The 13,732-nt window shown below is 43.2% G+C and overlaps 1 protein-coding gene across 1 annotated transcript; it reads right to left on the bottom strand.

The window, feature by feature from the left end:
- Positions 1-2,904: 2,904 nt before the first annotated feature.
- On the bottom strand, positions 2,905-4,668 carry LOC306940573 (kinesin-like protein KIF2A; the record flags this gene model as incomplete). Its single annotated transcript, XM_079525670.1, has 1 exon — positions 2,905-4,668. One exon carries the CDS (start codon positions 4,666-4,668, stop codon positions 2,905-2,907), a length of 1,764 nt encoding a protein of 587 aa, XP_079381796.1.
- Between the last annotated feature and the right edge of the window lie 9,064 nt (positions 4,669-13,732).

A 13,732-nucleotide genomic window follows, 5' to 3' on the forward strand; every position in this document is an offset into this window, starting at 1 on the left:
AACTACGTCCGAGACTCCGCCTTGAGCCATATAGCCTTTATGTCTATGAAGATAACAATGTTGCAACTACTTCACACTCAAAATGTCTGTAGGTAACTCTATAGACTTAAAGTGTAATATTGAAACAACACTGGCAGACATTTGCCTCATCCTAAAACTATTCCAATAAGAACCATTCATTCCTTCTATGTCATTTTCTTTCCCCACCACAAAGAATTACAGACCGGCGAGGAGGGTCAATAGTATCGATAAGACACTGGCGGTACCGGATAAGCAGTATTATATTGGGTATCTATCAATAAAATCAATACCCATCCATAGTGTTTCCACCGAGCTTCTATCAGGTCCATATCTATGCCATGGTTGCCTCTTCAAGCAGTTTAATTGTCTCCTTCTTGCATCTGCCCCCTCTGTGTGTGTGTGTGTGTGTGTGTGTGTGTGTGTGTGTGTGTGTGTGTGTGTGTGTGTGTGTGTGTGTGTGTGTGTGTGTGTGTGTGTGTGTGTGTGTGTGTGTGTGTGTGTGTGTGTGTGTGTGTGTGTGTGTGTGTGTGTGTGTGTGTGTGCTGCATCGTATTTGTGGTTTACGTTGCTAACAGAATCATCTTAACACAAAGCCCGCCAGAACTGTAGAAACCGTAAATAATGTCTTTATATTCTTTAATCCATGTTTTGATCGGATGGCATCGATAGCGGTCTCCCGTTAACATCCCAGTGTGAAGTTTGACAGTGGACGCGGCCATTTTGAAGATGCGCGCATGAATGTCGTTTCTGGTTAAAACAAGGTTTTTCAACTGCATGCCCACAGCCGGCATTGTGATACCCGCGGTCGGTTTTTTCTGCACCCAGCGAGAGAACAACAACCGGTCAAGACACCACAAACACCATTACATCATCGTAACATCCGGTTACGGATACAACTTCAAAATAAGGGTTGAAAGGGGGAAAACCTTGGCAATGCGCGATAAATAAATACATTACGATGTTCTTTTTATGGTGGCAGTGCTACATGCAACACTCCAACCGCAAAGAACCACTGAAGAAGCACCATTGTTGTTCCAGAACTGGTAAAGGCACTTGATTTCAACATGGGCATTGAGTCCTTTCCACAAAAACAAACCCTGGTATTTTAATCCAAACACGTAATCCCTAAAAGAAGGAAAAAGGAAAAAAAGAATAAGAAAAAAAAAGAAAGGTTTACAATGATTTTTTGAATCAAAATGTAAGTGTTTGAACATTGTTATCACTATCCTCATATTTGAAGATGTAGACATGTGTATACGGGCACATTATCACAGTGTTGAGTTGTTACCTGGCCAGTTTCTCCTACTAACTGTTAAAGAGTATCTTGACAATTAATATACATCTGTGAGTGACACTTTTTTACTCATTCTGAATTTATCTGAGGTTTCAAACAGTTTTGTGAATTTGTTTAAAATGTTTTTTTCATTTATGCAATTTGGGAATTTTAATAAATATTATTTTCAATTGAATAATTTGACCTTTAAATAGTTTAATGTTTAATAGCAAGATTTTGTAATATAGAATTCAGTTTTGTTGGTAATTTTACCTATTTGATATACAACTCTCAAATGAAGTATGTATTTGTATTATTTTCTTATTTTTATTTTTATTTTATCACAGGGGGGACGACAAGATATACCAGACTTGTATTCCCCGTGCAGGTGAGTGTGTGACTGCTAAGGAAACCCTGTAGATATATTAATGTATAGGCTATCTGACAGAGTAACTATATTGATATCCACAGAGTGATCATCCGCTTGTACTGATTCATCTGTTCCAGTTAGTAGTTTAGTTTGTGGGTGGCCGTGGCTCAGGAGGTAGAGCAGGTCGTCCAATGATCCCTGGGTCGGCGGTTCGAATCCAAACTCCTCCTGTCCACATGTCAAAGTGTCCTTGGGCAAGACACTGAACCCTACATTGCCTCCAATGAGTCGGCCGTTGTGAGCTCGCCACCATTGGTGAGTGGATGTGGGAAGTGAGGACGCTGGCATCGACTGTTCGCCGCTTCACCTCCCAATGTATGAATGAACGAACCATTGTGAAGCGCTTTGAAAAGCGCTATAAAAATGCAATTCATTATTAGTATGAAGTTACCTTTCTTAATGGTTCTGAATAGTTTTACTGGGACCCTATTCGTATTCCCCAGACCCCGAAAAATGCTGGTAAGCAATGTTTATTGCTTAGAGGTCCTTTTCCTCTTTCCATTTTATCGTCATTGAATCGACATCGGAGCTGTTGTCAGTGTCTACTTGGTTGTAGTCAACTCGCTAAATGTAAGCCTAGAGTCATCAAAACACGACGCAGGGAATTTGTTGGCTGCCACTATCAGCGGGGGGGGGGGGGGGGGGGGGGGGGTTAAACGGTGCATAGTCAAGTAAATTGATTGACACGGGTTACATTTGGATGATTATTTTACCATACTTAGTTTACCTATATTATGGTCTTCTGCAGAAGACATTTTAACATGAAGTTGATAAAAAATGCAATTGTTACTATCACTTACTGTCACTTAGACATTCTTTGTTATATTTTTGTCCTCAGCTTTCTGCCATACAGTCCAAAGTGCCGTCAAAATCTGACTTTATTCCATAAGTCTGCACACAAATGTATGACAGTCGTGTGCAACACAACACACGTATAGGTCTTGTCCAATCCTGCTGCTCCCTTTGTGATGGTTTACTTTCATACACTGGGTGATCAGCTGGTGGACTCTTTTTGTTTTTAATAGTTTTTATGTTGATTTGAACAGATTAGAGGTCGCAGTCATTCAAATGGGGTGATTTGTGTTCACAGGCTGCCCCTGTACCAACACAATTATCATAACTCTTACCCCCATTTCCCCATGTCTTTTCATACAAACGTGCGACACGAGGTGAGGTGTGCTCATAGGGAGCGCTCATCAAGACCATCTGAGCAGCCATCAGTTGAATGAGGCTGAAACTGAATTTCCTCTGTGGCATTAACAAAGGTCTCCCCTCCCTCCCGTTTCTGTTCCCACATAAGATGGTCCTTCTCCTTTTTCCAAGCCTTCTCTCTCTCAGAGAGCATAATCTCAAACTCTTGCCTTAATCTCTGCTGCATTTCCAGGAATGCTTGGGAGGTACTGTGATCCTTGTTGTTGAGTTCCTCTCTCAAAGTCTTGATCTCATTCTGTAGTTTCTCATTCCGTAGTTCCTGCAGCATTAGTTGATCCATGGCTGCAGCGGACAGTGACTGCTGAGCCTGGGGCTGGGGCTGATGGCGGTCAAGCTTCTTGGAGGAGTCAACTTTAAGCTCCTTCACCCGGTTAGCGTAGTGTAGTGTGTTGAGGGTATTTTCACAAGACGACATACAAGGAGATATTGTTGCAATCATGCATGTACGGGTGTTCTTCCCAATGAAGGAGTCTCTGAGGACCTGAGTGAGCTTGCTGGTCCTGAAGGGAGTGTGAGAATGGTTGCGTCCCAGAGCCCTGATGCACTCCTTTAGTGCCAGCAGACTTTTGTTAATTTCGGATCCCTCTTGGCGAGTATGGCGGTCGGAGCCGGACGTGTCAGCTCCTCTCTCGTTCCCAGCCAGGTCGATGAGCGAGAACTTCCCGTGCACCTGATCCTTCTTCCGTAGAATGATCTGGAATACAGCATGGCTCCTGGACGACTGGGCGTTGGCTGATGTCTGACCAGATGTTCTAGATTTGTTTCCTGTTTCTATGAGTTTGAGAACATCCTCCGTACATCGAACTGCTTTCTCCTCTAGCCCTGCCACCTGAACGTGCTGTTTACCGTCCTCCAACACCTTCAGCTTAGCTTTACCATTCAGCAGGTCTAACACCCCTCCATTGTAGATTTCAAAGAAGGTTGCGTACACTTGTAGTTCCAATTTCTTATATTTGGGTTTCGTCAACATGATAAATACATCCCGAGCAGTTAATGCATAGATTCCTTTGGAACAATCCTGTTGCTTTCCGGAATAATCTCCCCCCATAGTATGTGTTTTCCCACTTCCCGTCTGTCCGTATGCGAAGCAGGTAGCCATGCCCTTCTCAAAGATGGTGTCCAAGAGAGGCTTGGCTGTGAACTTGTACACCGTCTCGTTGGTTGTGGTGCTGTCAAAGGCGTAATCGAGGCGGAAGGTCTGGTTCTCCAGGTAGCGGGTCAGGTCCACCTTCTGTTTGGGTTTGTGAACCATCACATTGTGTTTACTGGGAATGGTGATCACATCCAGCTCCTTCATAGTCAGTTCCTTTTTGTTCAGTGGGCGCTTCCTCACGCAAACACATATTTTGTGCTCTTTAATGATGTCCGCCGTAGACAGAGGATGGTAGTCTAGACTGGCTTGGAAATCCTTGATCATGTACTTGTACATCTCGCTAGTAGTGATGGCGTGTGCCTCCTTTAGTCTTTCGCTCTTTGACGGCGCTGCCGTACGATGATATTTCCTTGGAATTCTACTGATTTTGACAGGGGTGGGAATCGGTAGGGTCTCCGGGCTGGGGACAATCTCCGTATCTGGGGCCTCATCTGGATTTAGATCCTCAGAGTCAATCTCTTCTCCATTCTCGGATTCATTCAACTCAACTGTGACACACTTTTTGTCCTGGGGGATTTGCCCATCGCTGTGCTTTATTTCCACATCGGCATCGACATTCTGCCCAAAACCACATGCCATTCTACATTACTTAAATATCTACAATACTTCAACATATACGTATATCCTAGTGTTGCAGTGTCAGGCAGGTAGGTGGTTATTTTCAACTCTGCACTAATTAAGTAACTCAAACTAAAGTCTGCATGGACTTACACATAATTTTATAGCACTGTGATGACGCCACGGTTGCTATAGTAGCAGAGTTGAAACGCACTTGTTTTCTTTCGTGTGTCTGGCACCAAAGGTGTGGGCCATCTAAAACAGCAATGTCTGTATGCTCCCCGTATGTCCCACCAAATTCTGCCCAAATATGGAGTTTCTGCTCAAGTATAATGGAGTTCCAGACTGGGCCACCAAGTAGAACTCTTCACAGGTGCAAGTGACAGACCCGAACCCTCATGGACCGTCACCCGTGAAATTTGTTTCAGAGACCAGATTGTTTCGGACACTTTCTTTACATCACAGCCCTGAAACCTGACCTTTTCATGAACTTTCATGGAATTAAATAGCTTTTTTTTTTTTAACCCCAATGAAGTTTCAATTCATGATCGTGCACCCTACGGTGTGTGTACAGTACACCTTTGATCCCATGGAGGTATAATTTGATGCATTCTCCCGAGTCACTGAACTCTAGCCTCGGAAACCCAGACGTTTTTTTTTTCCAGGGAGAAAAGAAAAGTCTGGGTCCGAGTCCACTTCAATTCGGCATAGAGTAGCGCAAACATCACTCACTCTCTGCTGATTTCTGATCGTCTGCACCTTTGTTAAATTGACACACACATGCACACATATACACACACACACACTCCTCTCTCTCTCTGTCGCTCTAATTAATTAGTCTCATGTCTAGCAGCTGCGCATAGTTTCTGCCGGCGGATCCTGCCGGGAGCTGCCTATGCCATAAAAAGCATAGGTGAGTTCCAGGCTACTGAACTCAGGCAGCTGGCATGTATGCATGTGCAGCTAAAGATTGTCTTCTTGTTTTAACGCTGCAGTATTCTGATCCTAGGTCAGCCTAATCATCACCCTGCACTTAATGGTTAACTTTCCTGATCAGCACTGAGGGTCTCCAAGGATCCACTCGGGTATAGAGGGTATGGGCATGCTTAAAGTGAATGGCACATCGAGTGGCACATCGAGTGGCAAAGCAACATGCAAAGTGAGTTTAACATTGTTTAATGTTGTTTAATGCAATCAGATAGGACTTTTCTGTGTGGATGTATGGGCTGTCAAGGCCAGGAAAAGTAGTTTTTTGCCACTCGAGGTGTTCCTGCATAACTTCCTGGTTTGATGATGATGTCACACGCATACCCTCTATTATACACATTGTATGATTGACACACGCACGCACGCACGCACGCACGCACGCACGCACGCACACACACACACACACACACACACACACACACACACACACACACACACACACACACACACACACACTCTCTCTCTCTCTCACACCGTGATGTGACTGATTGGGAGGAGACAGTAGAGGAAGGAAAAGTGTAGGAGACCTTCCTTCCTCCATCTAAGGTCACAATCTACCTAATAAGTCAGGAATGACTGGTTTCCTCTCCCTCTCTTTCTCATTCTCTCTCTCTCTCTCTCTCTCTGTCTCTCTATATCTCTCTCTCTCTGTCTCTCTATATCTCTCTCCCCCTGGCGTTACAAGAGATACTTTCTCTTGTAATTTGTTCTCCAGCCTCTGTCTGTCTTGGTCTGTCTCTTCATACCAGCCACTCCCACATTCCATTCTATCTCATCCCATCTACAGTAGCCCCAGTATCACACATGTCTCCACCAGAGACATACAGTAAGACGCCTCATTGGCCAGTACGTGGGGTCTCACATCAACACCACCTCCACATTATGCAGCTTATTGTTCCACTGCAAGACCCTTCCCTCTTTGCAAGAAATAACTAACCTACAAGCTCACAACGCATCACTGACTGATTTTTTTCACCGAATGTTCGCATATTATGACATTCCCAGGATAGGGATGCTATAGGGTTAATAACAAATGTGATATGGATATGACCTATTCTGCTTTGCCATCTGCTTTTGGGTCCTCATCTCTGACACACACTGTTACAGTATGACATATGTTGCACATGCACTGAGCCGACTTGGGGACCCAACGCAAGGACAACACAAAGAGACGGTCACGGCCACACAGCCAACTCAAGGTACGGCCACGGAGCCGACTTGGGGACCCAACGCAGCTCCTCCAAGGAAAACAAACAAATTAACGGAGCTGAACGTGAATCCCCCCCACCGCCCACCCCTTTTTTTCCCTCACTGTATATGTTTCTTTTCCCTTTTTACCTCCTTTATGATGAATTCCTGTTCTGTCTATAGAAGTGTCTATTTGTACGTCTCTAAATGTTTTGATGATTTGAACATGGTGGACCCTATTGGAAACAAGTGTAATGCTTAATTGGGTCGTCCACTCACAGTTAACAGCCTTTGTATTGAGTTTGTGCTTGAAATGTACTGTAATTCTGCAAACTGTTAATAGATTCTTCAATCAATCAATCAATCAAACGTTACAATATTTGTTAAATTACCCAAAGAGTTACTTGAAACCTGTTTGAAGCTAAAACTTCAGCAAATTACCCGACATTAACCTTTGATGAGGCTTCACAGAGCGCTTTGACGTTGTGTTGTTGAGGTGGTGTCATGACTCATGAAGCAGAAGTGCTAAAGCCACCACAGGAAACCACTCTCTGTATCTGTCAAAGGCCACTAGGCCACATCCTGCATCCTGCGGTCGTACTGATTCTGCCCTTCTACCCCACGTTTCTACTCCACACAGATAAAGCCAGATGGTTTGAGTTTTATTTGTTTATTTGGGAGGGAGGGACAACATGTATTAATGAACAACACTTACAATGAGGGACGTATCTGTGACTTCCAAGTTCCAAGATGGGGGGCATGGTTTTTGTATCGACCCACACTGCCGCTGCAAATGGTCTTGTCAAGTGCAAAAATGTGTCATTCTAAAATTGTCTCCTGTTCATACATAAGACTTTGTTCACTGGTAAGGGGACAGTTGCTTGCATTACCAGCTGCCGATTAAACAGTCCAAGTTTCCAAGAATTATGTGAATTCTTCATTTTGGTGGATTTCTCCATTGAGGTCAAATAATGCAATCATGTCACATACCACTGTGGAGTATGTGGTTACTCAAAGTCACAAGTCAAGCTATTACTACATGAGCCTCCACACATGTAATCTAAGACACACTGGTGGCGGGTGTAATTCACTGCTGCAATTCTATTTCCTCTCATATTCTTTACATACCAGAGATGTTATTACATTATATATTTGTGTCAATGAGCTTGGCTGAATGAGAGCTAACCTCTTGGCTGAATGAGAGCTAACCTCTTGGCTGAATGAGAGCTAACCTCTTGGCTGAATGAGAGCTAACCTCTGGGCTGAATGAGAGCTAACCTCTTGGCTGAATGAGAGCTAACCTCTGGGCTGAATGAGAGCTAACCTCTGGGCTGAATGAGAGCTAACCTCTGGGCTGAATGAGAGCTAACCTCTTGGCTGAATGAGAGCTAACCTCTTGGCTGAAGGAGAGCTAACCTCTTGGCTGAATGAGAGCTAACCTCTTGGCTGAATGAGAGCTAACCTCTTGGCTGAATGAGAGCTAACCTCTTGGCTGAATGAGAGCTAACCTCTGGGCTGAATGAGAGCTAACCTCTTGGCTGAATGAGAGCTAACCTCTTGGCTGAATGAGAGCTAACCTCTGGGCTGAATGAGAGCTAACCTCTTGGCTGAATGAGAGCTAACCTCTTGGCTGAATGAGAGCTAACCTCTGGGCTGAATGAGAGCTAACCTCTTGGCTGAATGAGAGCTAACCTCTTGGCTGAATGAGAGCTAACCTCTTGGCTGAAGGAGAGCTAACCTCTTGGCTGAATGAGAGCTAACCTCTTGGCTGAATGAGAGCTAACCTCTTGGCTGAAGGAGAGCTAACCTCTTGGCTGAATGAGAGCTAACCTCTTGCCTCTGTATTTCATCATGTTTCCATGAGCAAGAGATCTGCTTGACGATGTGCTTGACCACAAGCCGTGTGTGCGTGTGCGTGCGTGCGTGTGTGCGTGCGTGCACGTGTATGCTTGCACATACAGTGTCATCTAAAGGGCATTGAATGTATTGTCCTCATGGTCATACGGCCACCATTTTAATCATCAAATCCATACTCTGTAGAGTAGAGCCAGTATTAATATTATAGGTGAGCAGAGACAAACAGAGAGGGGGGGGGGGGGGGGGGGGCAGCACACTTCTGGTGCTGCACAGAAGTGGCTCCCAAGAAAAGACATGCTTTGCACCCTCTGCAAACAAGGCGAGCTGCACTTTCTAACTTTCTAACTACTGTCAACTGTACCTTTTGTTGTAACTGTAGAAACTGTACAGTTTTAGGACAACTTTAGTTTTTTTCAACTAAGGTTCATGTTTTAGGATGTTATTAGAGAAACTAAAAGATGAGTGTTCTTTTTTTTTCATTTGTTGCTGTCTTTCGTTTTAGGGATTTTAGCTGTTTTTGACAGGGGGGCGGGGGCATTCGAGCATGGGGCTAAATATGTATTTTTTTTACAGCATTTTATAGCGATTTATTTTTTCATTATTTACTATAGTCCTAATAAACCCCAGGAAATTACATCTGGCCACAAAACATCACAAGATCTACTGAATGTGTCAAACTGACATTGAGCCTATGACACACAGTGGCCTCAGTTACATGCACAAAATGTATTCAGAATGAATGAATTCATTCCGAACAGAGATTCATACCCAACTGTTTACATGGAACCTGAATACAAGTATTCCTATTCCTCAATTGTTTACATGACCAAAGCATTCATTCAGAATATAACTTTGGACTATAGAGATGGCCAACCCATAACCGTTATCCCTTAAGAAATGAAAAAACGACAAATACTAACAGCTATTATCTGATAAAATAAATTTTGAGCAGTCCCTGCAACCACAAGCGACATCCACCCAAAACTAATAGCGCATAAATGTCTCCAAATGGCCATCCCTGCTTGGACACATGGGCATAAAGCACTATAGTCTACTAAGGGCAGACATGTGTAAAATAATACATGTATTCCAAACTCCCAGTAGCATTCGGAATAAAGTGTTTATATGGTGATCTATACAGATTCAAACGGTATATACCACCCCTCCAGACTGGAATGAAAATTCATTCGGAATGGGATATTCTATTCCAATTGAGGTGTTTACATGAGCATTTTTATTCTGATGACTGGAATGAATCCATTCATTCCGAATGAATGTCTGCATGTAAATGTGGCCTACAGTGTGGTTTCCCCCCAGTAGGCTACCTTCACATTCAGTAGATCACAGTGTGGTTTCCCCCCAGTAGGCTACCTTCACATTCAGTAGATCACAGTGTGGTTTCCCCCCAGTAGGCTACCTTCACATTCAGTAGATCCTGTGATTTTTTTTGAGCCACATTATTTACTTGTCCCCACTCCCCCAATAAAATACAAAAAGAAAAAAAAACACTGTACCAAGAAATCTGAGATCACACATGCATACTTCTCACAGATTACAAACACACCAAAATAAATGTAAAGCATAAACAACGAGAAACTCTCAGATCTGCTGGGGGAAGTGCGGCAATGTACAAACACAGCTCAGCACCAAGATTTATTTAGCTGTCACAGGAAAATGACATTCAATGAAATACAAACGCTATAAATACTGTCGGTCATGTGTATTCCTCCACTATCTGTACTGTACTGCTCTTAGAACAGACATATAACTACTGCACAAACAAACAGTAGATAACTGCTGCCATTTAAACATATTTATATTAAGTTACCTTTGTTTATACTGTATGTTTTTTCCAGCAGCAAAACCTGATGAAGGTCAGTTGAGCGGAATGTTTTTCCTCATTAAATAAATGTTTGTAAGTGAAGACGGTGTGCGAGTCTGCGAGACCACTCTGACATTACTCTGACAACATTAAGAATACATGGGTTTTGCATAAACGGGTGGGGCGTTAAATCCCGGCTTGCATCGTTGCTGACTTGACGTGTCCCTCGAGTAGTCTAGCAACTTTAATTTTGCACAAAATGTCTTACTTTTATGTTTTTATTTCACACTTGCTTCGGCAGTCTAAACAGATGTTTCCCATGCCAATAAAGGGCCTAGAATTTAACTGAATTGAGAGAAAGCAGATGTAAGAGAGATGGAGAGTCGGAGACAGAAAAGGGGAATCGGAGAGAGAGAAATCACCTGGGAATGGGAAGGTAAACATACCAGCCTATAGTACTGTAGATGAGACAGCTAATTAAATGGATGGATCAGGACAGAGGAAAGAGAGGGGAGGGCTGACAAGACATGAAACGGTTTGGGTACAGAAGAGAACAGCTGAGAGTAGGCCTATAATACTGTGAGATGGGGAGAGAGAGGGATGGAGTGAGAGGGAGTGCGATTGACAATGAGCTAAAAGAGGAGTTGATTTTTGTTTCCAACTAATATGACAGATTGACAGTTGTGTACGTTGGACCTACACCTACATGCTTGTGAATGCATACTATATGTACAGGTATATTTGTGCATACAGTATGTGCATGCATGTGTGGGTAAATATGAGTGTCAATGTACTGTATGTTTGTCTGTGTACAGTATAGTTTTTTAATGGGAGAACAGTCCCTAAATTAACCCAGGTCACAGCCAACTTCCACTTGTCTAATGTGAAATTCATCGCAGCGCTGACAGCCTCTCCAGGTAATTGATGTGTTTGGCACCAAATACCAAACCTGCCTGCCACTGCATCTGGCTTCATCTGCACTAATTGAGAAAACCTCAGCCCCTAGGAAAGAAAACCTCAGCCCCTAGGAAACCTCAGCCCCTAGGAAAGTGGCAGCCCACTTTTCTGTGATGTTAACATCCACACAAGCACATGCAGTAAAGAAGAGAAAGAGAGTCAACTGAACGCCACTGCTTTTGATATCCCCCTTATGGTCATTCATTCATTTGTATCACGTCTGATGGTGTCCCTAGTATTTTTGGTCAAACATCAACAAATCTATAATTTTCATATATTCAAAACGTTTTTCCGAAATGTTAATTCATTTCAAGCAAAGAATAGCACATTGACAGATTTATTGGCTCTCAAGGTGTCGTGCAACGCATTGAGCTTGTAGATATGGTATTTTTGCTATTTTTACAACAAAGTATATGGCTTAAGTGATTAAGAAAATGTGTACCTCCCCCCCTGTGTTTTGTTTACAAATCAAACCCTGCTCATATTCACAACAACGGCTATCTCCCACATACCGACACAGGAAACATCTGCTGCTGTGTCAAATGAAGCCACACAGGATCATGAGGAAAATAGAGGGATGAAAAGAGATGTGTGGGGAGGGCAGGAGAGACTGATGGATGGAGAAAGATGAAGACGTGAAGAGATAACAGAGGCAGAGGGATTTGCAGACAAGAGACAAAGGAGATAGAACGAGAGGAAGAGAGAGAGACAGAGGACAGAGGAGAGATGGGAAAAGGGTGAAGATAGCTTTATGTGTTAATCAAAATTCCATGGAAGGTGTGAACTTATGTCAGTAGAAAATTGAAAGCGAATCACACCTATGTGAACACAATCTCTGCTCTCCAGGTCTCAGTGGGATTCACACTGTATGCACTTTTTCTATAAAGACCAAGTGAAACCATGCTGGATTAATGTATGCATTACAATTTACAATTTAGGCATTTAGCAGACGCTCTTAATCCAGAGCGACTTACATTTAGGCAAGAACAAAAGTATGGGAATACATCACATATATAAAATGCATTTATCAAGAAGCATGCGTAAGCTAAGAACGTAACTAGAACATATCTATATAATGACACTATACATATTAACTATACATATATACTATACTATGCTATACATATGTACTATGATGTGCTATGACTACATACAATGCAATTATTGTGCTATCTACATGACATGCTATAAGTCTGTTTCAAATGCTATCTAAGTCTAAAAAGTGCTATCTAAGGGGGTAGGGTAAGTGCTATGGGCCATGATGGAGTCTGAAAAGGTGGGTCTTCAGACCACGGCGGAAGATTGGGAGTGATGCTGCAGTTCTGATTGCAACGGGGAGTGCATTCCACAGTTTTAGGGCCAGAAGGGAGAAGAGTTTGGGACGTGTGGAGCGTTGTCCCGGCGTTTTTAGTGAGGGTACTTCCAGCTTTCCTGCGTTGGCTGATCTGTTGGCTGATCTGAGCATTGTCACAGCCACAGATGTTTGCAGCTAACCATCAAGACAAGCCAGATTCATGTAATGATACAAATATAATTATACATCGTTGTGACCACAGACTCACGTATATAACTCCTGTTGCTGTATTTTTGTCTATTCCTTATTTGATAACTTGTGAACTGTGATCACGTATTGCCCGGATTTCCACCAGTGCCACTTCTGACACCACCAACACCGTATAAAATCCAAATCAAATGTATTTATTTATAAAGCACATTTAAAACAACAAGTGGGACATACAACTCAGAGGCACAAATAGACAATCGGTAGGCTAATAAAAGTGAAATAAACCACAACAAAATCAGTGGGATTTGAATGCTAATGAATAAAAGAGTCTTGAGCATGGACTTCAATGATTCAACGGAAGGAGCAGATCTGATAGGGAGGAGAATGCTGTCGTGATCCTGTGACAGCAAAGGGCGGTCACCCGGCCTGGATATGATTGCCTCCCTTGAATATGATTTGCCATCATGCCATCACCATGTCTATAGCTCCAGCTGTGATATGTGTTCCCTATCATTATGACAGGCGGTCATAGTCTGTGTGATCTATGGTGTTGATCACATCGATGGGGCGACTGTGGCTCGAGAGGTAGAGCAGGTCGTCCAATGATCCATGGGTCGGCGGTTCGAATCCTGGCTCCTCCTGTCTACATGTCGAAGTGTCCTTGGGCAAGACACTGAACCCCAAATTGCTCCCGATGTGCTGGTTGGTACCTTGCATGGCTTCCGCTGCAATCGGTGTATGAATGTGTGAATGTAAAGCGCCTTGGATAA

This window comes from Electrona antarctica (genome assembly GCF_951216825.1).
Source record: "Electrona antarctica genome assembly, chromosome: 17".
Taxonomy (NCBI): Eukaryota; Metazoa; Chordata; class Actinopteri; order Myctophiformes; family Myctophidae; genus Electrona; species Electrona antarctica.